This window comes from Elgaria multicarinata, chromosome 11, assembly GCF_023053635.1.
Source record: "Elgaria multicarinata webbii isolate HBS135686 ecotype San Diego chromosome 11, rElgMul1.1.pri, whole genome shotgun sequence".
NCBI classification, from domain to species: domain Eukaryota; kingdom Metazoa; phylum Chordata; class Lepidosauria; order Squamata; family Anguidae; genus Elgaria; species Elgaria multicarinata.
Genome location: NC_086181.1, coordinates 47,683,750 through 47,707,936, shown reverse-complemented (window position 1 = coordinate 47,707,936; position 24,187 = coordinate 47,683,750). Strand labels below are relative to the sequence as shown.

At 61.3% G+C, this 24,187-nt stretch overlaps 1 protein-coding gene across 2 annotated transcripts in view; it reads left to right on the top strand.

Annotated features, from left to right (window-relative positions):
* Window positions 1-2,010: 2,010 nt before the first annotated feature.
* The window catches only part of LOC134407039 (polyamine-transporting ATPase 13A3-like), a 28,356-nt gene continuing 6,179 nt past the window's right edge, over window positions 2,011-24,187 (top strand). Inside the window, exons 1-27 of one of the 2 annotated variants that reach the window (XM_063138778.1) lie at window positions 2,011-2,098; window positions 12,535-12,619; window positions 13,128-13,221; window positions 13,881-14,054; window positions 15,093-15,272; window positions 15,477-15,628; window positions 16,228-16,297; window positions 16,440-16,574; window positions 17,467-17,539; window positions 17,726-17,857; window positions 17,952-18,134; window positions 18,236-18,393; window positions 18,636-18,824; window positions 18,945-19,006; window positions 19,564-19,714; window positions 20,029-20,145; window positions 20,320-20,337; window positions 20,439-20,592; window positions 21,370-21,490; window positions 21,635-21,759; window positions 22,088-22,263; window positions 22,371-22,499; window positions 22,720-22,799; window positions 22,943-22,985; window positions 23,191-23,300; window positions 23,396-23,492; window positions 23,630-23,702. In XM_063138778.1, coding sequence (XP_062994848.1) covers window positions 13,171-13,221; window positions 13,881-14,054; window positions 15,093-15,272; window positions 15,477-15,628; window positions 16,228-16,297; window positions 16,440-16,574; window positions 17,467-17,539; window positions 17,726-17,857; window positions 17,952-18,134; window positions 18,236-18,393; window positions 18,636-18,824; window positions 18,945-19,006; window positions 19,564-19,714; window positions 20,029-20,145; window positions 20,320-20,337; window positions 20,439-20,592; window positions 21,370-21,490; window positions 21,635-21,759; window positions 22,088-22,263; window positions 22,371-22,499; window positions 22,720-22,799; window positions 22,943-22,985; window positions 23,191-23,300; window positions 23,396-23,492; window positions 23,630-23,702 — 2,953 coding nt within the window. In that variant the 5' untranslated portion in view covers window positions 2,011-2,098; window positions 12,535-12,619; window positions 13,128-13,170. The remainder of the gene's footprint in view (window positions 2,099-12,534; window positions 12,620-13,127; window positions 13,222-13,880; window positions 14,055-15,092; window positions 15,273-15,476; window positions 15,629-16,227; window positions 16,298-16,439; window positions 16,575-17,466; window positions 17,540-17,725; window positions 17,858-17,951; window positions 18,135-18,235; window positions 18,394-18,635; window positions 18,825-18,944; window positions 19,007-19,563; window positions 19,715-20,028; window positions 20,146-20,319; window positions 20,338-20,438; window positions 20,593-21,369; window positions 21,491-21,634; window positions 21,760-22,087; window positions 22,264-22,370; window positions 22,500-22,719; window positions 22,800-22,942; window positions 22,986-23,190; window positions 23,301-23,395; window positions 23,493-23,629; window positions 23,703-24,187) is intronic. The other variant, XM_063138779.1, reaches the window with a different exon arrangement.

The window sequence follows — 24,187 nt, the reverse complement described above, 5'->3', positions numbered from 1 at the left end:
CTGTTGTGATGAAGAGGGAATTTCACCAGGTTCTCCGTATATACAAATGACTCCTGCTGAAATTCCCTTTTCTATGCAACTGTTAAAGTTACAGGAGCCCTGTCCTCCTTTTCATAGGGTCACCCTAACCTAGTGGATATCTCTTCTACCTTTGGGGGTATTTATTATTTTTATTGGATTTAATTAGTCTTACGTATTTTAAATGTCCATTTGTTCTTTTTAACAAAAAGCAGCATAAAATTAATGAACAAGGAAGGTTGCAATCTTATGTACGTTTAGACAGAGAAATGTGCTACAACTCCAGCAATTCTCCAGCCAGCCGTGTCCAATCATGCACAGGAAATCAGTTAATATCTCCTTATGGTGCAATGCTATGCATGTCTGTGCAGACGTAAGCCCCATTGAGCTCAATGGAACTTACTCCCAGGTAATTGCGCATAGGCTTGCAGCCCCACGGCACAATCCCACAGCGACGCTGCACCGGCTGAGGAACAGTGAGATGTGTCAGAAGCCCTGCTCAGCTGGCACGGCAGTGGGCACACTGGTGGTGCATCACCCCAGGCGCACCGCATCTCCCCCACCCGCAGGATTGGGGCCCATGGGTGGGGAGGCCGCTCTGCCTGGGCTTCCCAAATGATACGTTCAATGCAAGGCAGGGGCTGATTCGCTCAGTACTTGGAAAGTGAATCATTTATTAATGTTATTAAATGGACGTCTTGCCCTTTCACAAAAACGTGCCCAAAGGCACCTGTATGTAGTAAAGGCACATTATTAGAATGAGGAGGAGGAGGAGAAAGTGAGGCAGAAGTCAACGGTTCTGGTTCTGCCAATGGCCAAAGATCTGATGGGAGAGGCATCGTCATTATTATTTACAATATTTATATACCGCTCAATTATCTAACACAGGTTCCGGAGCAGTGGACAAAGGTGTAAGCAGTGGAAGAAAGAAGATTGAAAAAGAAAATTTAAATTGTTCAATTTAAAAACAAAGGAAGCAGAAAAACAGCGGCTAGTCCGTTGAGGAAGGCTGTTGCCAGAAGCAGCCTCCAGGGGCAGAGAGTTCCACAGGGAAGGCAGGGGCCACCACACGGAAGGCTCTTCTCCGGGTGGATCCCAATGGGCCCAGCGGCCCACCTGCAGCCACCAAGAGCAGGCCCTCCGGGGCCCCAGGGGCCGGGCAGGACAGGGAAGGGGGAAGGCGCGCTCTCAGGGATCCTGCTCCCAAGTTGTTTAGGGCTTGGGGCCAAAGTGCTGGATTTCTAGCACTGCTGGCCTATTTTTACGTGTGTGTGTGTGTGTGTGTATGTGTATGTATGTATATGTATATATATATATATATATATATATATATATATATATATATATATTAAGGTGTCCATATGAAAAGCAGGACAGGGCTCCTGTATCTTTAACAGGTGTATTGAAAAGGGAATTTCAGTAGGAGTTATTTGTATACCTGCAGCACCTGGTGAAACTCCCCCTTCATCGCAACAGTTAAAGCTGCAGGAGCTATACTAGAGTGACCAAAGAGGGCAGGGCTCCTGCAGCTTTAATTGTGGTGATGAAGAGGGAATTTCACCACGTTCTCCCTATATACAAATGACACCTGCTGGAATTCCCTTTTCAATACAGCTGTTAAAGATACAGGAGCCCTGTCCTCCTTTTCCTATGGACACCCGTGTGTGTGTGTATATATAAAAAACTGGTTTTCTCCCTTCAATTCCAAGGTTTAGCACTGTGAGGGGACGGACTACATTTCCCATGATGCCTAGCGGTGGGTGGCGAGCAGGCATGGATAAGGAGGAAAACGTCCGAGGCGTCTGCGCTTGCGCCAGACTCAAGGGAAGGGGGGGCTTTTCGGAGCGGCGCATGCGCCTGAAGCACTCCCTTCCCGGCGGCCCTTGGGAGGTCCTGTCTGGGTCGGCCGTTCCGCGCTCTCGCTCTTTCTCTCAACGGCCGCCGCCGCCGCCGCCGCCGCGCGGGCACGAGCACGGGCACGCGCTTCTCTGCCGCCGCGACCCCAGCCCCCCTGGCCCCGCCCCTTTCCGCGACCCCCTCCCCCCCGGCGCCGGGAGATGTGATGAGGAGCCCGGAGCGGGTGAGTCACGTGGGGCGGGGCGAGCCCGGAGCGGTCACGTGGGCTGGAGGGGGCGGGGCGAGACGAGGGCGAAAGGAGGAGCCGGGCTCGGTTGCGTGTCCGCGCGTGTCACGTGGGAATAGGTTACTTGCAGGGTGGCGAGAAGGGCCTGGCCTTGGACGTGCCCCTTGGAGGACGGTGGAACTCACTGCCACAGGATGCGCTGATGGCCACCCGTTTAGATGGCTTCAAAAGGGGGTCGGATAAATTCCTGGGGGAGGGGAAGGCCCTGGTGGTTGTGTGCTGCCACCAGTGTCAGAGGCAGTAAGCCTGTGTGCACCAGTTGCTGGGGCACATGGGTGGGAGGGTGCTGTTGCACCGTGTCCTGCTTTGTGGGTCCCTGGCCGATGGCTGGTCGGCCACTGTGTGAACAGAGCGCTGGGCTAGGTGGCCCCTTGGTCTGATCCAGCCTCAGGGCTCTCCTGACGTCTTAAGGTCCTGAGCTGGCGGGGAGGGGACAGCTAGTCCATGCCGCACCTTTAAATGCGCCGCTCTATGGTTAAAACGCAGCTCCCTGCCACGAGAAAGCTAGCCCCTCAGGGAGCAAGGTTCGAGCCTCGCCCTGGCTACGTGCCTCTCTCTTTTCCACTTGTGGTGGTAGGTCCTTTGACCCCTTACTCTGTGGCACGTGTGGCTTAGGCTACGTTAAAGGTTGCACTGGGGTCTCTCTGAGCGCAGGGTGGAGGGGGCAGGATCCAGTGGCAATGTTTGGCAGGGATTGCCCCACTTTAGGAGCAGGGCTGGTGAGGGAGCATTAAAGCCCGGGAGGCGCTCAGTGAGGTAGACCACATCCTTTGCATGCAGGAGGTCCCGGGTCCGATCCTCTGCAGCCTAACCCCAAACCCTGGAGAGCCGTTGCTGCCAGTCAGTGTCGACAAGCCTGGTCTGACTCGGCATAAGATAGCATCCGAAGTTCCTAAGTGGGAAAAGAGCGTCTTAGGGCAAATGCTGCGCTAGCTTCTCCCAGACATATTGGACTACAGCTCCCATAATCCCCCAGCTAGCATAGGTGGAGGACACCAGATTGGGAAAAGAGCTGGCTGGGGCATTGTGGGAGTTGAGATTGCTGGATGAGACAGATCACCAGCCCGGTCTCCCAGGGGTCTTCTTCGGAGCGCTTCTGCCTTAGGCGCCAACTTCCCTGTGCTTCCAGTGCAACAGGAGCCTCTGAACGTGCAAGGCCCCCCCTCTACCGGCCCCCCGAAGCGGTGGTACAATCCAGGAGAGGCTATACTGCTTGGTTCTACGGAATGTAAAAACTGTCAAGCGGGGGGGGGGGGGGGAGAGGAGCTCCAATCTGGATGGAAAGGGTGCTTTGGAGGAGGAGGAGAGGGCGATCGTTCTGGGGCAGGCAGTATCAGGGGATCGTGTCCGGTAGAGGGCTGCTACTTGGAGGAACAGGAGTTCTTAACGGGGGGGGGGGGGGAGGAGAATTTGCTTGTTCTGTAGGTTTATATCCCCTGCTGCTCCTACAGTTGCATTAAAGCAGGGGGGGGAAACCTCCCCAACTTTTTGGGGTCATTTGGACTTTTGAGAGAGTGTCTGGGGCGCCCTCACAAAATGGCTGCCATGGGGTGGGGGCTTGCCCATTCATAAATTGGCTGCCATGGTGGACAAGACCAGTCACAAAACAGTCGTTGCCCGGAAGCCAAATCGGTGGGTCTGTAGAGAAACTATCTTCCTATGTATAAGACAGAGGTGGGATCTGAGCCCCAAAATATAAAACAGACATTTTGAACCCAAATAACAATGGTGTGGAAGGGCAGCTCTTTGCTTTGCGGTGTATCGTTTTAAAAAATTATCATCTCCAAAAATGTAAGAAATAAAATTTAAACCAGGGGGGTGGGCGAGCACCAGAGAGGTCTCCGAGCAGCCTATTGGTGCCCACGGGTGCCACGTCGGAGTCCCCTGCATTAAGATATTGTAATTAATATAGGCCCAGTAAGTGATAAGTTATAAAATCTGAGCACTGCATGCGTGTTGTGATGCTTCTGGTTGGGCTTTTAGTCTTAACCAAGTAAATACAGCAAGCCAGAATAAATAAAAGCTGACAAACTGCAAACATTTCCAGACACTCCCCCCCACCCCCCCACCCACCCCAAGCTATTCTTGGACACCGAAAGCTATCCAGTTGTTAAAAAGAAACTCCTACGCCCCTTCCGGAAGACAGACTCTGTGCTGCGGAGGCAGCTGGGCTTCAGCGTGGGGTGTCCGGTTTCTCTCTCCGCTGCTGCTGCGTAGCCCTGGGCAAGCTGCTCTCAGCCTCTGCTCCCTCACAGGGTTGGCAATGAGCGTGGAAACAGCCCCTGAGCGCCTTGCACCAAACAGTACAGAGTCCTGCAAGTGGGGGTTACAACACACCCACACCCACAGCGCCACTGAATTCCACACGTGAGGAGCAGCCCCCGAGGACCCACGGCTCCATTCTTGCAGCCCCACTCCGCCGGTCACGTCTGCGCCAGCAGATGGAAGCTTTAGAAAGCGGCAGGGAGCTAAAGGAACACCAGGCGTGTCAGGGTGTGTGTGGCCGCCAGGGCGGTTCGGGCAACTGAACACCAAGATCAGGGCAGGATCTACACAACTGCTTTATAACAGTATTGACAACTGTTCAGACCCAGGACGCTTTCCACATACGTCTTCAAACCGGTTTCAAAGTGTTATATCCTGCTTAGTAGTGTAGATCTGGCCCTGAGGTCTGCAAACAAAGTCCTATGAAGAGAGACTGAAAGAACTGGGCAGGTTGAGCCTGGAGAAGATTGAGGGAAGACATAAAAGCACTCTGCAAGGACTTGAAAGGTTGTCACACAGAGGAGGGCCAGGATCTCTTCTCCATCCTCCCAGAGTGCAGGACACGGAATAACGGGCTCAAGTTACAGGAAGCCACATTTTGGCTGGACATCAGGAAAAACGTTCTGACTGTTAGAGCAGTACAACGGAAGCAGTGACCTAGGGAGGTGGTGGGCTCTCCCACACTAGAGGCCTTCAAGAGGCAGCTGGACAACCATCTGTCAGGGATGCTTTAGGGTGGATTCCTGCACTGAGCAGGGGGTTGGACTGGATGGCCTTGTAGGCCCCTTCCAACTCGACTATTCTATGATTCTAAGAAGGGTGTGTGGAGCTTTTAAGAGTGGCTTGGAGGGTGGGTGTCTCTTGGAGGACAAGGGCACTTTTGGCTGTAGGGCAATGTGATGTGGGGCTATTGCAGTGGGGCACGGTTGCAGACAGGGTTTCCCACTGCTGCCGGTGCGGAGGAGAAAGGGGTCAATTCTGGAAGCTGAAGGGAATGAGCGTCCCTTCCTGCCCACCCAGGCCCAGCCTTGCTCAGCAGAGGGGGGATTTTCCTCCCACCACCTATGGGGGAATTGCTCCTTCACTGGGTGAATGCTTGTATTTCAGGGCCCGAGGAACTCTCTGTGAACCCTTTTCCGCTGCCACCATTTCTCTTAGAATTCTTCCGAGCCTCCTGGTAGCTGATACAAGAGGCTGAGGCGCAGGATGGGCCCCAGGGCCTGAGCGAAAAGATAAACTATTAAACAAGTTGTGTTCTTCAAGGGATTTGGGACACCTAAAGGAATGCTAATATGTACTCTGGGGCTTTCAAATGCCTGCCTAGAGACAGGTTTTAAGGACTCCAGAGACCCTGTTGCTGCTCCCAGCCTCTTAATGACTTCTGTGACTCCTCCGCCCCAGCGGAACACACTCCCAACCAGGTGTGCGTGTGGGGTGTCCAGGTCCATCTTCCTCTGACTCCCAAGCTCTTCCTGTTGTATTCCTGGCTGCTGGGACAGTTTCCCTGGCTTTTTACTGTCTGCTTGTGTATGCTCCTCCTGCCCCTCACGGCCACCGGCTCCCTCCTCCTGATCTTCTCCAGGCACCTCTGGTTCCCCCGTGGAGAAGGGACTGTCGAATATTGAGGCCTTAGCCATGCATGGCCTCCTTAGCCGTTCCTGGGAGTTGTAGTCCCACACCTCTGGAAGGCTCCAGGTCGGGGAAGGCTAGGGAACGGGCGACGTTTGGCGCGTGCCCTCAGGGCTGAAGAGAGCCGAGACGTCTCCCTGCCTGGTCCTGAATTAGGGACTCGTGGAGGTTGCTCCAAGGCCTAACCGAGACCTGAACAACGTGCCAGGAAGCTCCTCACCCGTTCCTTTCAGGTCCAGGCAGCTTCAGTCAAACAAACAAGTAAATAAATCAGGCTTTAACGGCTGGGCTGGGTCTCCCGAAATGGCATCCGCGGCCCTGGGGCGGGGAGGAACAGCTTGCTTGGCAAAACATCAGCTTAACTCTTAGGGTCAGACCGCACAGCTGGGCGTGCTGCAGAGGCCGCACCCTCTGCACGGCCCAGACCTGCAAGGGGGTGAGAATTCTGCCCTCTCTCACAGAATAGGTGCATTTACAGCACGCCAGACTTCCCTGCAGGGAGCAAATGAGGTGTCAAGGGGAGACAGCAGTCCCTGCATGTTCTTGGGCCGGTGCCATGAGCGGGGCTCCCTGGAACAGGCCTGTGGGGTGTACGGAGGTGCGCGGCTCCCCACAGTGTGCTTGGGTTTCCTTGGTGTAAATGTAGCACACTTTCCTGCTGTCAAAAAGTCAGAATTGGCCTCCTGGACTTTCCTGTTACTCTCGGGAGGCCTCTGCCCAGGGCAGGGATCTCTCTCTCTCTCTCTCTCTCTGAGGTCCCAGACCTTTGAGGAGCAGGTAAGGCCTTAGGCTGAGGCCCCTCTTGTGCAGGGGTCTCAGAAGAGGTTCAGCACAGAGAAAAGGGTGCATTTCTTCACAGCGCAAACCTATGGAAGTTGCTTCCACAAGACGTGGCGATGGCTTTCAAAGGGGCTTGTCCTTGTCCTCCATGAATTTGTCTGATGGCGATGTGCTCCCGCCAGTATCAGAGGCAGGGTGCCTTTGCACACCTGCTGCAGGGGAACATGGGTGGGAGGATGCCGTTGGGCTTCCAGCGATGCCTCTGGCTGGCCCACTGTGTGAGCAGAAAGCTGGGCGAGGTGGACCCGGGGTCTGCTCCAGCAGCAGGGAGCCCAAATCCAGGCCCGTGGGGCTCCTGCGTCTCCTGCCCTAATGTACGCCCCCCACCCCCCCTTCAAACGCACCCAGGAATCTCAGGCCTCGGCGCACCCTTCTCCAACCTGCAAGGGCCTCCCTGGAAGACCCAGGTGTCCTGGCACCAGAACGGAGGGCGGTTAACGCTCCTCCCGGGGCTGTCAACGGGCTTCCGTCATCCAGCCCCAGCTAACCGCCGAATCTTTTCCCCCGAGGAAAAGCCGTTGTGGTGCAGCTGCTGGAGCGAGGCGGACCGAGTTGGCTGCTCTCGCCTCTCCCGCGAAGCAGCTTCGCCCCCTCCGCCATGAAGCGGTTCCTCTCAAGGGGTGGGTGGGGGGCCTTCCTTTCCTCCGCAGCGCCTGTCCCAACTGGGATCTTGGGGTTTCTGCTGCTCCTGCCTGCCTGGCTGGGGACGCAGGGTGGCGGATTCCTCGGTCGGGACTGGAGGTCTCGGCTGCCTCTCCCTCCCTGAGAAGAACCCCGGAGTTCTGGAGGGGCTTTTGCTGAGGCTTTGCCTTCACGCCTTCCCCCCCATGACCCTCCCCAGCGTAACGCTAGGGCAAAACCGAGCACAGCCAGTTGGGCCGGTCCCTGTTCGCCCTCAGCATTGGGAATTTCCTGAGCCGGAGGGGTGGAGCCACGTGGCCTCGTGGCAGGCCTTAGGAGAGGAGGGTAGGATACCCCCAGCCCTCTCGCGAGAGGGGAGCCGCCTCCGTTGACGGCCAGCTGGGGCACTGGCACGGGAGGAGGGCTCCAAGCGCAGGGAGGGCGGGAGGGCGCTGTTTGCGTGGGTTTCGTGGGCCAAAGGACGGCAGCCCCTCCTGGAGCCCGGGGCTTGGCCTGGGCCTCTTGGAGAGCCTTGCCGTCCCTGCCCAGAGAGCACCTCCCGGCCAGTCTCGCCCCTGGGAGCCTGCGCAGGGTCTTTCTTCCAGGGCCAAACAAAACACAGCTGGGATCTTGAGCTGGGAAAAGTGTCTGCTCCGGAGACCAGATCCCCACCGCCGGGGCCTTTCGTGCCCCCGGGGCCCTGCTCCTTCGTGGGGCTGCCTTCTCCGTGGGCTCCTCTCCTGCTGGCCCAGAGTTCGTGGGTTTGGACCCGGTCAGTGAAACTGGTGGGGAAAACTGGAGACGCGACTGACTGGGATCTCTGTGATTTCAAAGGGGTGAAAGTGCAGCTGCCTTGGTTTGGATCCGACCCGGGGACGCCCTCTTGCCCTGCCTGGGATCTCCCCCCCCCCCATCAGGATTGTTGCAAGACACAGAAGATGTACAGTTCACCTGTGCTGCTCTTCTCTCTCTCTCTCTCTCTCTCTCTCTCACTCACTCTCTCTCTCTCTCTCACACACACACGCACACACACAGCCCGGCCCCCCAACCCCTCCGTGCACTCTTGTGCACATACCTCGTTCCCACAACACCAGGAAGCTTGAAACTGGATTGCAGGTTTTGTTTGTCCAACAAAGAAGCTGCTCTGCTCAAACCCGCCTGTCCGGAAATATCGGTGTAGTTTTGCCTCCTGCTTCCTTCCCCCCCCACCCCCGCCGGTCATTTCAAATGCATGCGCGTGAAATCTCCTGTCCCTCTCGGATTCAGGTGTATGCCCAGGTAGGGAGCAGAGTGGAGCGTGTGAGGGCCGGGCGGTAATTTATTTACATTTTCATTTGAAACGAATTTTAGGCCACCTTTAAGGTTAGACGCCTCTCGAGGCGGTGTACGAGATGAAAACTATGCAAACTGTATAACACAAAGAGAAACGCGACGTATTAAACATTTAATACCACTGTGAAAACATAAGCGCCAATAAAACCCTTGGCGTTACGCCAATTATGGAAAGGCCAGCGAAGGCCGGTGGGTTTTGGGAGCTTTCCTGGAGATCAGCAAAGAAGGGGCCTGATGAATCCCCAAGGAGAGCCCATTTATTCCAGAAGTGCGGGGCCATCGCTGAAAAGGCCCGCTCCCTCGGACTCACCAGCCTAACCGCCCTTGGTGGTGGGCAAGGCAGAAGGGCCTCTGCTGATGTCCGTGGCATGCGGGCAGGCTGGGGCAGGAGAAGGCTGGTCCACCCAGGAGCTTGGGCCCCAAACCACGCAGGGCTTAAAGGACAAAGCCAGCCCTTAACCTTGGGTGTGGTGGAGTCGGGTCCCCTTCCTTTCACGCCCAGACGGCGAGGAGTGAGCTTGCAAGGTCTCCGGACACGATGAGCGGAGCCCTGCCAGGTGTGCTTTGCCCAGTGGCCCACCAGAAACCTCCGGGGAGCCCAGAGCCTTTGCTGTTCGCCTCTCCGGCTGCTGGGCTCCCAAGGTAGACGGCCGCTACGTGTGGCGGTTTGTTTCCCTCTGGCTGGTTCCGGCAGCTGGGAATCGGTGGGGCTGGAGCACGGAAGGCAGCAGGGGCCGAGGAGGGAACGGACAAGGCGGGGGGTTGGGGTGGGGAGAGTGGGGTGGACGTGGAGTCGGCCGGTTGAGAAGGGGCGGCTCCGTTCCCGGGCAGATGGAGCCCAGGTTGGGCATCTCTGTGGGGCAGCGGTGGGGAGCTGAGGAGTTCCATTTTGGAGAAGCCGGGAGGGGGGGTGCATTCCAGTGGGGGTGGGCAAGGCCAAAGGAGGGTGTGGCCATCTGCCGTCCCCCGGCCCCCCGCGGGCCAGAGACGGCCTGAGCGCTCCCACCCCTGGGCCATCTTTTGCTGCCCGCGAAGTGAGGCCTTGCTTGCTGCGCCCCCTCCTTTGAGCCCCCTCTGTTGGCGTTCTGTGCCGGCAGGCGGCACGTGACCCGGAGCCACACAATGGCTCAGTGCCCACTCCGGAAAGAGCCCCCGGCCCCCTTCGTCGCGTGAACCGGGGGTGGGGTGGCGTCGCTTCTGAAACGCTGCTTGGTGCGGAGGGAGGGAGGGAGGCTGTTCTCCCTGTGGCAAGAGGGCGTCCTCCTCCACAGGGGACCCGGCTCAGGCGTGCCTCTGGCCTCCTCGGATCTCCTCCTGCCTGGGCGTGTCTTTGCTCTGAGAGGGCCGGGCACGGATCCCGCGTGGAGGAGCCAGAGGCGGCGAAGGGCGGGCCATCAAGGGGGAGCCGCTGTGCCCCGGAAGAGCTGCCGGGAGCTGTCCGGGGCCCCTGGAGCTCCGCCACGCCGTGTGGTGGAGCCCACCGCCTTCCATTCGACTGCCGGAATCCATGGTGGGGCGTTTGCAAACTAGAAAGACATGCCTTCTCGATCCTCCCAGAGTGCAGGACACGGAATAATGGGCTCAAGTGACAGGAAGCCAGATTCCGGCTGGACATCAGGAAAAACTTCCTGACTGTTAGAGCAGTACGACAATGGAACCAGTGACCTAGGGAGGTTGTGGGCTCTCCCACACTAGAGGCCTTCAAGAGGCAGCTGGACAACCATCTGTCAGGGATGCTTTAGGGTGGATTCCTGCATTGAGCAGGGGGTTGGACTCGATGGCCTTGTAGGCCCCTTCCAGCTCTGCTATTCTATGATTCTATCTCCTGCCTTTTTTCCTCCAAGAAACCCAAGGCGGCATACATAATCCTCCTCCTCCACTCCATTTTTATCCTCACCACAACAACCTTGTGAGGTAGGCTGGTTGAGAGTCTGTGACTGGCCCAAAGTCACCCAGTAGGTCTCCATGGCCGAAGGAGGACCAGAACCTGGATCTCCCGACTCCCAGTCCAAACCTCTTGACATTTTTTTCCAGTCTTTTATAGCTGGAGGGAAACTATTTTGTTTTAAGGTCTCAAGTTTTTAATTGTCTTAAATTATTTTTTAAATTCTTTAATTTTTCCTTTATTAATTTATGTTATTGTTTATATCCTGCTTTTCTGCCAAAAGCGGCATTCAAGGCACCTGACAATGGTAAAATTGGGGCCAGGCTATCTGAAGGAATACCTCCTCCCGTATGTACCTGCCCAGACCCTAAGGTCATCCTCAGGGGTCCTTCTCCGTGAGCCCCTGCCAAAGCAAGTGAGGCAGGTGGCTACCAGGAGGAGCAGGGCCTTCTCTGCTGTGGCACCCCGGCTGTGGAATGAGCTCCCTAAGGAGGTTCGCTTGGCACCTACATTATATGCTTTTAGACGCCAGGTGAAGACCTTTTTATTCTCCCAGCATTTTAACTGTCTATAAATAAATTTTAACTGGTGTTTTAAATGTGTAATTTTGCATTGCTGCTGTTTTTATCTGGTTGAGTTTTTACATTGTATTTTATATTCTGGTTTTATACTGTTGTTTTATACTTTGAAGGTTTTTAATTTTTGTGAACCGCCCAGAGAGCTCCGGCTATTGGGCAGTATAGAAATGTAATAAGTAAATAAATAAATAAATAAATAAAATATATAGATTAAAGCAAAATCTTCACCAAACCATAAAAACAAATCAATTAAACATTAGAAACAAACAAAAATAGCAATAAACCGCGCCTGGCCAGTTAGAAGCTCCTTCAGCAACCGGCCAGTTCGCATGCTAAAGGCCACCCTGAAGAAACCCCCCGGGGCCTGGCGGAAGGGCAACAGAGGCCGGGGTCCTGCCTCGCCTCCCTCAGCCCAGAGCTCCAGAGCCTGGGAGCGGCCCCTGAGACAGAGCTCTGCTGCTCCCTCGTTCCCGGGCTCAACCACTTGCAGAAGGGAATCTTTGCTGATAAAAGCAGCTACTCTGGTGGCACCCAGATGGATTTCAGTGGGGCTTTGCTGATGCCGGATCGGTCGGTTTGGAGCCTCCGGACTGCCTTTCCGCTTTCAAGGACCAGCTGGAGTAGCCACCCACCCGTTGGCCGGCCTGCCCTAGGAGGCCAGTCGGGTCCGTGGGGGCAGGGGCCGGGGCAGTTCCCATCCCATGCTGTGGCAACTCAGCTGCTTCCTCTCTCTCTCTCTCTCCCTCCCTCCTGCAGAGGAGGGCCAGGATCTCTCCTCGATCCTCCCAGAGTGCAGGACACGGAATAATGGGCTCAAGTTAAAGGAAGCCAGATTCCGGCTGGACATCAGGAAAAACTTCCTGACTGTTAGAGCAGTATGACAATGGAACCAGTGACCTAGGGAGGTGGTGGGCTCTCCCACACTAGAGGCCTTCAAGAGGCAGCTGGACAACCATCTGTCAGGGATGCTTTAGGGTGGATTCCTGCATTGAGCAGGGGGTTGGACTGGATGGCCTTGTAGGCCCCTTCCAACTCTGCTATTCTATGATTCTATGATTCCTCCTTTACTTGCATATTTCCCTCCACACTTGTCCCTTAACCTCCGCCGCCCTCCCTATTGGCACCCCTGGAACCTGCTTCGTCAGGGGGCCGCGGCGGCTGCTCTCTCCCATGGGACGATGTTGGGCCTTGCTGAGCCCACCTTCTTCTCTGTCTTCCCCCAGTTCCTGAGCAGGCTGCCAACCTCTCCGTCCTGGATGTGGCCGGTGGATCCGGGACCCTACAGCTGACACAGTGACAAAAGCTGCCGTAAGTTTGCTGGCCGGAGGAGCCCCGGGCCTCTTGCACAGGCTGCAGCAGCCCACAGGCTCGTGGTCGGGAGGCAGAAACCACACGCCGTGTGGGGACGACAGGGGACGGCATTCACGGCTGAGAATAGCCCGCTCTGCGGGAGGCGGCTGAGGCCTCCTGGGTGCTGGAGACGGGCAGATCGCCTGGCTGACGGGGCTGCTTGTCCCCTGGGGGGGCGGGTTTCATGTGCCTGGACGCCGGATGAGTGGAGCAGGCGCCCGTGGCTGTGTTGGGAGGGGGTGAAGAGAGGCCTGTGTGGCGCTGCTGGCGTGGCTTTCTGGCCGGGATGTTTGCTGAGCTGTGAGGGGATCGAGGGCAGGGCGTGTGGCACGTGCCTGTCTAGGAGGAGGAGCAGTGCCTGGGTGTCTCCCCACAGTGACCCCTCGGTGCCAGGGGGGGGGCAGCTGGGGGCCCGTGCCACTTCCCCTGCGGCTCAGCGGGCCCTTGCTCTTTCTCATTGCCTTAGGAGCTTGGAGGTGGGGTAGGCGCGTGACCCACAGGAAGGAGACATGGAGAGAGCGGGCGAGGCCTACGTGAACCGGGACGAGGAAGACGAGATGGTCAGTGGGGCGTGGCTCCGTGGCCTCTTCCGTGAACAGGGGGCTGCACACAGACCCATGAGTTTCCATGTTCCCCCATCTCAGGGACAGGGCCCTTGTTTGGGGGTGGCGCCTCTGCCTTGCAGGAAAGAGGACTCCCCGGTGGAAGGGCTGCTGGGATCTCTGGTCGGGCCGGGGGGGGGGGGGGGGCTGCCTGCCTGAACCCCCGGAGGGAGAGCTGCTGGGGCAGCCAGTCAGGGCAGGCGATGCTGGGCTACATGGCCCAGGACCTCTGCTCCCCCTTCAACAGGAGTAGAAAGGGCAGGAGATGTTCCCCTCAGGAGAGCTGCGGAAGAGGGGTTGGCGGTGGGCGTGGGGCGGTGGGCGTGGGGCAGAGGCCCCAGGGGTGCGTCCCATCAGCACCTCCAGGTGGGACCGGGGCTTCTCTTCTCCTGCCTGAAACGGTGGAGGGAGAGCCACGGCTGCCAGCCAGTGTCGGCAGTCCTGGGCTAGATGGACCCGGGCGGGCCTGCCTCTGCGTACGGCCGGGAAAGCGCCCCTCCGAGGGGACGGGTTTGGGCTCCCCCGCTTGCCCCGATGTATCCCCAGGCGACGGCCTTGGGGCGTTTCCCTTCCGCTGTGGGGCCTGACGCCGTGTGTCCCCCCCCCCCCCCCCGCAGGAAATCTCTGGCTACAGCCCCTGCTGCTGGAAGCTGGCGCTGGTCCTGCTGGGCACCGTCTGCAGCGGAGGCTTCCTCCTCCTCTTCCTCTACTGGCTGCCAGAGCTCAGCGTCAAGTGGACCTGCCGCTCGGTGCCCTTGCGGGATGCCCGGCTGCTGCTGCTCAGGACCACGGTAAGGGGGCCGGCCGGCGTCCCCCCGCTGTTTTTATCCCCTCTCTATATAAGCATTGTAAATAAGTAGTTGAAACGATGGGATCCCCCTCCGCTAGATGTGGTGAGGGCCGCTCATTGGGACAGCTTTAAAAGGGGGGGGGGATTAGACCAATTCATGGAGGAGGAGGAGGAGCAGGAGGCGGGGGCTATGCGTGGCTGCTCGTCCTGACGGCTCCCTTTAGCTGTGGCACTCGTGTCCTTCTCGTGGGCTTCCCGCAGACAGCCTGTCGGCCACTGGAGCAGATGCTGGGCCAGCTGGGCCTTGGCCTGATCCTGCAGGGTTCTTCCTGTGCTCTGACCTGACGTGCCCATGCAGGGCCGGGCCGCAGCTCAGCGGGGGAGCCCCGGTGTTGCATGCTGGAGGCCCCTGACCCCTGCAGAGCCGTTGCTGCCAGTCCGTGTCGGCCATCCTGGGCTGCCTGGGCTGAAGGTCCGTCTCCACATAAGGCGGCTTCCACTCTTCCTTTGTTTTGTGCCCCCGTCCCCCCCCCCCGTGTGTTCTGTTCAGGAACGCCCCCCCCCACGCCCCTTCCTAGCCCTGCCGGGACCTCTTGTTCCCAGCTGGCGTGAGAGGCGCCTGCCGCAGCTATGCGAAGGGGGCACACATCTTGATTCCGTTCTCTTTGCATGTTTTAAAGAGGGGGCGAGAGCTGGGGGGCCCCCTCCGTGGCACGGCTGCTCCTGAGCCCTCCTTGCTTCACCCCTTCTCTCTAAATAGGATTTGGGGCCTTCAGCGTTTGGCCCAGGGGAAGGAAGGGCCCTGGTTGGGTGGGTGAGGGCTGGGCCGGAAGGCGGGTGACCCTGGGCCCATGATGCCCCCCGCCCGGCTTCCCAGGCTGGCTGTGGGAACGGAGAGGCCGTAACTGGGAGCCTCCCCTTGGGCTAAAGGGCGCGGTGAGGATGATGGGCATCGGAGTCCCTCCGAAGACCCCGCCTGGGCTTCAGGGCTGCTGACAGCCGCTAACCCCTCCCCCACCCCCGCTCCTTCCTCCTGCAGGACCAGTTCCGAACGTGGTCCCGGGTCCGGGTCGGTTCTCTCTCTGCCCCTGGATCCGACCCCTTGGGCTCCCCTCAGCTGTCGGAGAGCAAGAGGCCGCTGTGCCAGGCCAGCCAGCTGGAGGACTGGGATTGCGAGGAGGGGCTCCTGTCTCTGCCCACGTGCGGGGAGCAGGCGGAGGTGAGCAGAAGGGGCTCTGCGCCCCTCCGCCATCCCCGCCCTGGTCCAGGCCGCGTCGGGGAAGAGCCCTGCCTCAAAGCCTGGCGGGAGCACCCTCGCTGCCGGCCAGTGTGGGCAACGCCGGGCGAGAGGGGCCGGGCGGGCGGGGCCGGGCGGGGCGGCTGGCTGGGCTCCTGCTCGCAACGGCCCTGCTTCCGCTTCCAGATCCGCTGCTTCGTCCACCACCACGTGCGCTACCTCTGGAGGGCCGAATCCCAGTGTTTCCAGCGGCTGACGGCCCTGGACCTCGGGCAGCCGTGCTCTTCCCTGCACTCCACCCACGGGACGGGCCTCCCGCGCGGCACCCAGGACTACCGGTGAGCAGGGCGAGGCGCACGACCGGGCGGCCAAGAGCAGCTGCAGCGGGGCTGGGAGGAGCTGGCGCTGAGTGGGCGGCCTTTGCTGTTGGGGCCAGAACTTTTCCTTGGGAATTCTGTTTGCGCTCAGAAACACAGCTCACAATGCAGGTCTTACTTAGCAGAGTAAGTTTATCAGCTTCAGACTTCTTTACAGTTCCGTGTCATTGTGCAGAGTGACAAAAGCTATGCACGTGTACATATATACGCGGCTTTTATCTATATTACATACAGCTGTGATTAGGCTAACCCAGCCTCAAGGACCTTTGGTATATTCATACCATTAACACCATGATATCTTAGAGAATCCTGGCAAGGTTCCCACTACAGCTTCTATCTCAAGGTCATTGCTCACAGATAGTCTTCCTCTGCTTAGCCTTGAGATAGCCACACACACAATTTTAATGACTACGCAAGCCTTTTACTTTCTTAAACTTAACATTTTCTGCTTGCCTGCCTGCCTGCCGAGGCCCCAAGGGACTGGGGGGGGGGGCAGCGTTGGAAGAGAGCGTGTCCTGCCTGATTCCGAGCGCCTCTCCCCCCCCCCTCTCTGTCTCCAGGAGGCTTTTCTTTGGAGCCAACCAAATCGACGTGCAAGTGCCTTCCCTCCCCAAACTCCTCATCAAGGAGGTAGGTTTGCGCGGGGGTGGGGTGGGGGTGGGGGTGGGGGGGCAGCCTTAGTCCCAGTGCTGGCTGGCGGCTGCCTCCCCCGGGCACCCGGGGTGTGCGGTGTTCTTCATCGGCTGCTGTTCTCAACCCCCGCCCCGTCCAGGTGTTGAATCCCTTCTACATTTTCCAAGTCTTCAGCATGGTGCTGTGGTCCCTGGACAACTATTACCTGTACGCCTCGGCCATCCTCTTCATGTCGCTCGTCTCGATTGGCTCCTCCCTCTACACCATCCGGAAGGTATCCAGAAGGGGGGGGCCCCTCAGTCCTCGGGGCCAGGCGCCGCCCCCTGAGGGGTGCTTTGCCAGGCGGAAGAGCCGCCCGCCGCCCGTCAGGATGTGTTGGAGGGGGACGGTGATGTCGGAGGGGGGCTCTGGAGCATCTCTTGCTTGGAGGGAACTTCCGGAGACTAAGAACTCACCCACCCCACCCCCCGGTCTCTGTTGGCGCTTTAAGAACTGCACCGGAATGAGCGTGGGACGCCAGGGAGAGATCCGCCGCAAGGAGGCTCCGTGCGGTTCCCTGCTCCTGCTGCTTCTGGGGGATGTGCGTGTGTGTGCGTGTGTGTGTGGGGGGGGAATTGTTTGTTAATGCGCCAGTTAATGCGCTGGGGCAGGGCTCCGGGGTCCTCAGCTCTGTCTCCCGCTTTACCCATTGCTGACGCAGGCTGTGGTGTGGCAAAGCGGTTGATGCCGCTGCCCCAGTGTGTCGTGGACTTGAAACGTTCGTATCGGTGAATTGAATTGTTGCTCATCCCTGTAACGTCCCCCTGTTGCGACGGACGTGTCAGCCCCCGGGTCGCTGCCGTTTTGTGGGAAAGCAGCAGACGGATTGAGCTGATGATGGGATCGGCGGCGTTCGCATCCTGCCTTTTCCCCTCTTGCGAGCAGCTCAAGGGCCGCTTCCGTGGGCCGCCTCTGCGCCGTCTTTATCGCCCGCAACACCCCTGTGCGTTAGACCAGGCGGAGAGCCGGTGGCCGGCCCCAAATCCCCCAGGGAGCTTTGTGGCACGGTGGGGACCAGAACCCAAATCTCCCGCGTCCAAGGCTGAAGCCTCTGCACCGCGCTGGCTTGTGCTCGTGGGACGTGGCCCCTAACGCCCTTCCCTCCCTCCCTCCCTCCCTCCCTCCAGCAATATATCCTGCTGCACGACATGGTCGCTGCCCACAACATCATCCGGGTGACCGTGTACCGGGGGACGTACGGTGAGTGAGCACCAGGCCCCTCTCGGGGAGCCGCCGAGAGCCGTTCCGGCCGGGCCCTGGGCTGGGCGATCCCTTGGGGTGCTCTGGCCCCTCAGGGTGGCCAAGCAGGAGGAGGCGACGAGGCGTCTCCCCGCGCTGGCTGTGGCCTCGTGGCCTCTACTAGCCGGGCGCTTGTTTTCCTCGCAGACACCGAGGAGATCCTCTCCACGGAGCTGGTGCCGGGGGACGTGCTGCAGGTGCCTCCGGAGGGGCTGACGCTGCCGTGCGACGCGGTGCTGCTGAGCGGCACGGCCATCGCCAACGAGAGCCTGCTCACGGGTACGGGCCGGTAGAGGGCTCTGGCCGGGGTGGGGGTGGGGAAACGGGCTCCCCCAGAGAGGCTGATCTCTCTTCCCCCCCCCCCCCCGGCCAGGTGAGAGCGTCCCCGTGACCAAGACGGCCCTGCCTGACCCGGCCCGAAGCGCCAGCGGGCCGCGCCAGGATCCGGCCTACGACCCGGACGAGCATAAACGGCACACGCTCTTCTGCGGCACCTCCGTCATCCAAACGCGGTACTACTCCGGGGAGCCTGTGCGGGCGCTGGTCATCCGGACAGGTAACGGCAGCTGTGGGGCCAGGGTGGAGGGTGGGAGCCCCGCTTCCCGCCCCGCCCCCCTCTGCCTCTCGGGGGGCTCAGGCTCTTCTTCTCTCTGCCAGGTTTCTCCACCTCCAAGGGGCAGCTGGTTTGCTCCATCTTGTTCCCGAAGCCGACCGGCTTCCGCCTCTACAGAGACGCCTTCCGGTTCCTCCTCTGCCTGGTTGGCGTCGCCGGGATCGGCATGCTGTACTCGGTGATTCGCAGCGTGCAGCAGGCGGTGAGTGCCGGGGCGGGGGGCCCTGGCGCTGCTCCAGGTCAGCCGTTGGGTCTAGGGAGAGGGGGGCAGGAGGGCGCAGGCGCCGGGGGGCAGAGACAGGAGCCCCAGCTCGGAAGAGCGGAGGGTTCTGGGAGTCGCAGTCCGGCGCACGTGGAGTCGGCCACCCAGGGGAGGGCTGGCCGAGAGCGGCGTCCCCCGAGGCCTCACGCGGACGCCTGCTTCTGCTCCCCTCGACCTGCCAGGAGCCCGTGGGCCGGATCATCCTGGAGTCACTCGACATCCTGACCATCACGGTGCCTCCGGCGCTGCCGGCCGCCATGACCGCCGGGGTGGTGTACGCCCAGCGGCGCCTGCGCGGGCAGCGCATCTTCTCCATCAGCCCCCAGCGCATCAACATCTGTGGGCAGCTCAACTTGATGTGTTTTGACAAGGTACGGCGTTCCTCCCGTCTGCCAAGCTCCGGGGGGGGGGGGGGCGCGGGGGGGAGGGGAGGGGAGGGGAGGGGGATCTCCTCCTGCTCCTGCTGACGGGGTCCGCTTTCCCTCTGGCAGACAGGAACCTTGACTGAGGATGGGCTCGACTTCTGGGATTTTGTACAAGCCCAGGACGGCTGGTGAGTGGGGGGATGCCTGTCCCTTCCCGCCAGCGGAGGCCACGGAAGGCCACGGGGGCCTCGGAAGCCGGAGCCTGGCTCCACCCAGCCCAGGACTGCTGACACGGACTGGCAGCGGTGGCTCTCCCCTCCCCCCAGGAGCCAGGCGGGGCTTTTCCCCACCCTGCCTGGAGGGGCTGCCGGGGATGGAGCCTGGGTCCCCCTGCCTTTGGCCAGGCGGGGGGGGGGGGGCTCTCTACCACGGAGCCACAGGGCCCCTCCTCTTCCTGCTGGTGCTGCGGCCGGCGCTCCCTCGCTGTGTGGCGCGATCCTATATGCGTTCCATAGAAGCACCTTCCCACTCTGGGATGCAAGTTGGGCTCGTTGCCCGCTGGGAAACGTCTCCTCCACAGTAGAGGCTTTGGGCACTGCATGCTGGGATACGTCCCCACCAGGGCTCCATGAAATAGCGCCACGAGGAGATAGCCGGAGACCCGGGGGAGGGAGAGGGGCGCCCCCTCCCCCACCGCTTGTGCTGCCCAGAGGTTCCCCTGAGCCGTTCGTTCCTCTCCCGCCAGCTTCCTCCCGGCAGGGCGGGACCTTCGTGCCCCCGGCCTGAGCAACTCGCCCTTCGTGGCCGCCATGGCCGCCTGCCACTCGCTCACCACCATCGGGGGACGTCTCTCGGGGGACCCCCTCGACCTCAAGATGTTTGAGGCCACCGGCTGGGTAAGGCACAGGGGCGGGGGGGTGAGAGAGAGAGAGTGCTCTGCCAGGGGTGGGGGGCTCCCTCCTCACGCCCGGCCCCGCAGGCCCAGGCGACTCTGCCGCCCCTCTCCAGGCGGCCCACCCGGCCTCTGGCGCGCACAAGCCCTGCTGGTCTCCGGAACGTTCCCGGTTGCCGCTGTGCCTCCTTCCCGCCCTGCCAGCGCGCCCCCTTGAGCCCGGCCCCAGGAGCCGTGGGGAGCAGGTGGCGTTGGCGTTTGGGGCAGGCTCGGGGTGTTCTGACGGGTGACATCCGCCCTGCTCCGTCCCTCAAACAGGTCTTGGAGGAGCCCACTCAGGAGGAGACAGCTTTGCATGACCAAATCCAGCCCACGGTCGTCCACCCGCCGGACCAGACGCCTCCTGACGTCCCAAAGGGGACTCCCGAAGAGGAGGTGAGCGGAAGCTGCAGCGCCTGGGCCCCCCTCCCCAGCCCGGGGAGTCCTGGAGCTCCGCCCCTGCCTGCTCCCCTTCCAGCCGGTGGCCCTGGGAGGGAGGGAGGGAGGGAGAGGGGGCGGCTAAGAGGCAGCCCGGGCTCTGACGCCTCCCTTTCGCTCTCTGCCTTTCAGGAGCTGATGGAGTTGATGGTGAGTAGGGCCAGGCCCCCCCAGCCCCAGACTTTGCTCTGCCTCCCCGGAGAGCCCCGGTGCGCTGATGCTGCCCTCCCTCCCGCCCCCTCCCCTTGCAGAGAGCCCACCAGGTCGGCCTGCTGGTGCAGTTCCCGTTCTCCTCCAGCCTGCAGCGCATGAGCGTCGTGACGCGGACGCTGGGCGAGAAGCGGCTCGTGGCCTACATGAAGGGAGCCCCGGAGACCGTGGGCAGCCTCTGCCACAAGGAGACGGGTGAGCTGCTGCCGGGGGGCGGAGGGGGCGGGAGAAGGGAGGCCGCCTCGCCTTTGCAGGGGGCGGTTGGGCTCCGGCGGAAAGGCCCCGGCTGGCTGCCAGCACCTGGGAACGACCGCCGGGCGGCGAGGAGACGCCCTTCCTGGGGCCCTGGGTCTGGCCGCGCCTCTGATCTGGGAGAGCTTCGATCAGCCTCCCCCAACCTGGTGCCCTCCAGATGTGTAGGACCGCTCCCACACATCTGGCGGGCACCTGGTTGGGGAAGGCTGATCCAGCCGGCCTCTGCCTGAAGAGTTTCAGCCCCGCGCAGGTGGCGGCTTTGGGTCCGCGGTTCCTCCAGCTCTTGCTCTGGGAGATGAGAGGAGCCGTCAGAGGGGGCAGGCGCAGGCGGATGGGGGCCCCTGGGCCAAAGCGGCGGCCGGTTCCCTCGCCCTGAACCGCGGGTGCGCCTTGCACGTTTCCCCGGAGGGGGCTCTGCTCTGGGCTGGGGGTGGGGGGGGGGAGTCGGCAGCTGTCTGGGTGGGCAAACCCTCCGGGGTCTTCTCGCAGGGGTCTTCTTTGACCCTCGCCTTTGGGACGGAAATTCCTGCGCCTTAAAAGGGTGAGAAGACGGAGCTGGCGGGTCGCTCCGGAGAGCGGCTCGAGTGGGCGCCGCATTGGTTTTGGCAGGTGGGGGTGGGGGAAGCGGGGCAACGGACCCCCGTGCCGCGAGGCCCCGGGGCTCCCTGGCCGTTGCTGCTCCCGCCCTAACGCCCGCTGCCTGCCGGCCCCCTTCAGTTCCAGAGAACTTCTCGGCGGTGCTGGAGTCCTACACGCAGCAGGGACTGCGGGTGATTGCCCTGGCCAGCCGGCGGCTGGAGAGCAGGTACACCTGGCACAAGGTGCAGCACGTCAGCAGGTCAGTCCTGGGGGGCCCTCCCCCCACCCACCCCGCCCTGTCCCCAGGGGCGGCACTGGCACTGGCACGCCTCCCCTGCCCCCCCCCCCGCCTGCCTGCCTGCCTGCCTGCCGCCCCCCCCAGCTGTGCCGTCCTCTCCCGCAGGGACGTCATCGAGTGCAGCATGGACTTCCTGGGCCTCGTCATGCTCCAGAACACGCTGAAGCCCGAGACGGCCCCCGTCCTGGCTGAGCTGCGCAGGGCCTGCATCCGCTCCGTCATGGTGACAGGTGGGCTGGGCTGGGGGGAGGGGTGCCGGCCTTCCCTGCGGTCCTCAGGCGGGGGGACTTCCTGGTCGCCCTCCGCTGCCCTCTGAAAACTCCTGCTCAGGGGGCTGCCCTGGAGAGCAGAGGGGGGCCGTGGTTTCCACGTGTGGCTGCCCTGGTTCTCTGAGGAGGGGGTGACATCTCGAGGCTGAGAGCAGGTGGGGGATTGGGGCCAGGGCGCTGGTGGGGTGGGGGTGGGGGTGGGGGTGGGGGTGAGCCTGCCTGGCAGAAGCTGCGTGGCTGTGATGGTCTTCCTCTCTCCCCGCCTCCCTCCTCCCCCTCCGTGGCCCAGGAGATAACCTGCTGACGGCCATTTCTGTGGGCCGGGAGTGTGGCATGATCCCCGCCAAGGGCAAGGTCATTCTGACGGAGGCCCTGCCCCCCAGGGACGGGCAGCCAGCCACCATCAACTGGCAGTACGCAGATGAACTCCCCGCGCCGGAGATCCCGGACAAGGCGAGCAAAGAGGTGAGCAGCGCTCTGGCCGGCCCCGGCCCCTGGGCGGTCCTTGTGGAGTGGGGGGGGGGGGCTTCCAGGAAGTGGAGCCATTTCCCGTTCTGTCTCCGGGCTCCCAGGAGATCAAGCTGATGTTGGAGGAAGAGGAGCCGGCGCCCGCGTCTCGGCCAGGCATCAGTTACCACTTTGCCATCGGTGGAAAGTCCTTCGCAGTCATCGTAGAACACTTCCCTGACCTGCTGCCCAAGGTGAGCCTCCCTGGGGCTCAAGTGGGAGCCTGGGGCTCTGGCCTGGAAAGGGTGGGGGGCTCACAGGGCAGGGGACGCAGGGCCCCCCAGCTGCTTAGTCCATGCGGAAGCAATGCCTCCTTCCTTGCCCACCCCTCACCTGACATTCTAGCGGTGGCGTCCTGCTCTGAGGCCCACGCCGGCACCTCTGTCTGTCTGTCCGTCTGTCTGTCTGTCGCAGCTGCTGCTCTGTGGCACCATCTACGCCCGCATGGCCCCAGACCAGAAGACGCAGCTGGTGGAATCCCTGCAGAAGATGGAGTGAGTCCCTCCGGCGTCACGGCGAACGGAGCTCTGGCTCCAGGAGGGGGGTGGGATGCTGTTTGGGGGAGGGCCCCTCCCTCCTCCTCCTCCTCCTCCTCCTCCTCCTCCTCCTCCCCAATAACCCGGCTTCTGTCTTCCAGCTACTACGTGGGCATGTGCGGGGATGGAGCCAATGACTGCGGGGTGAGTTGTTGTTCTCTGGTTGACCAAGCGGCCTGGGGCCACACGTGGTGGGCCCGCGTGGGACCCCCCCGAGCGGCGCGGAACCCTGAGAGAGGGGGCGGAGCAAAGCCAGGCTGCTGAGCCTGAAGGGACGCTGGGCTCAGGGAGCATCCTGGCCGGGGGCCTCCAACGCAGGCCTCTGCTCTTTCCTCTCCCCCCGCGACAGGCTCTGAAGCGTGCCCACGGCGGGATCTCCCTCTCGGAGCTGGAGGCCTCCGTGGCTTCGCCGTTCACCTCCAAGACGCCCAACATCTCCTGCGTGCCGGACCTCATCCGGTAGGTGGAGGCCAGGAAGGGCCCCTGGGGGCGTCGGCAGGGGCCTGGAGGGGCCTCCTGCTAGCACGCTTCTCTTCCCTCCCCACACCCCCCAGGGAAGGCCGGGCTGCCCTCATGACCTCCTTCTGCGTCTTCAAGTTCATGGCCCTGTACAGCATCATCCAGTATCTCAGCGTCCTGCTCCTCTACTCGGTGAGCCCTCGGGATGCAGGCAGGTGCCCGTCTTTCGGGTGGGTGGGGGTGGGGTGGGGGGCAGAGGGCGCCTGGGAAAGGGGGCGGGGAGCCCCCGAAGGGGAGTGACGGCTTCTTCTTCCCCCGTCCCCTTCCAGACCCTGGGCAACCTGGGAGACAAGCAGTACCTCTTCATTGACGTGGGCATCATCCTATCCTTGGCCTTCACTAGTAAGTGCCCCCCCCCGCCCCCCACAGTGACTTGGGCCTTCCTCCTCCTCCTCCTCCTCCTCCTGCTGCTGCTGCTGCTGGGGGACTGCCTTGTTTTTAAGCCGGGGCGTGGGTTTCCCCTGGACCTGTCTTGGGGCTCACAGGGCGCCAGCCACGCCAGGTTGCTGAGCGCTGCTCAGCCAGCCCTGTTCCGGGAGCCAGCCTGACGGAGCGCCTGGTGAAGCGGGGGCGGGGGGGACCACACACTTTTGGGGGGGGCAGAAAGCGTACTTTGCCCCCCTCCCGCTCCCCATGGTAATAGGGGCCCTAGCGGCCATCTTGACCCACGGTTTTAAGAGGGCCTTTACAGCCACGTTCGGAAGTGGGGGGGGGAAGTGATTTCCCCAAGAATGGAGAAATTGTGTATTTTCCCCCTCCAATCTCCCCCCCCCATGTTAATAGGGCCTTTGAGGCCCCCGTTGACACAGGGGGGAGGAAAGAGAGAG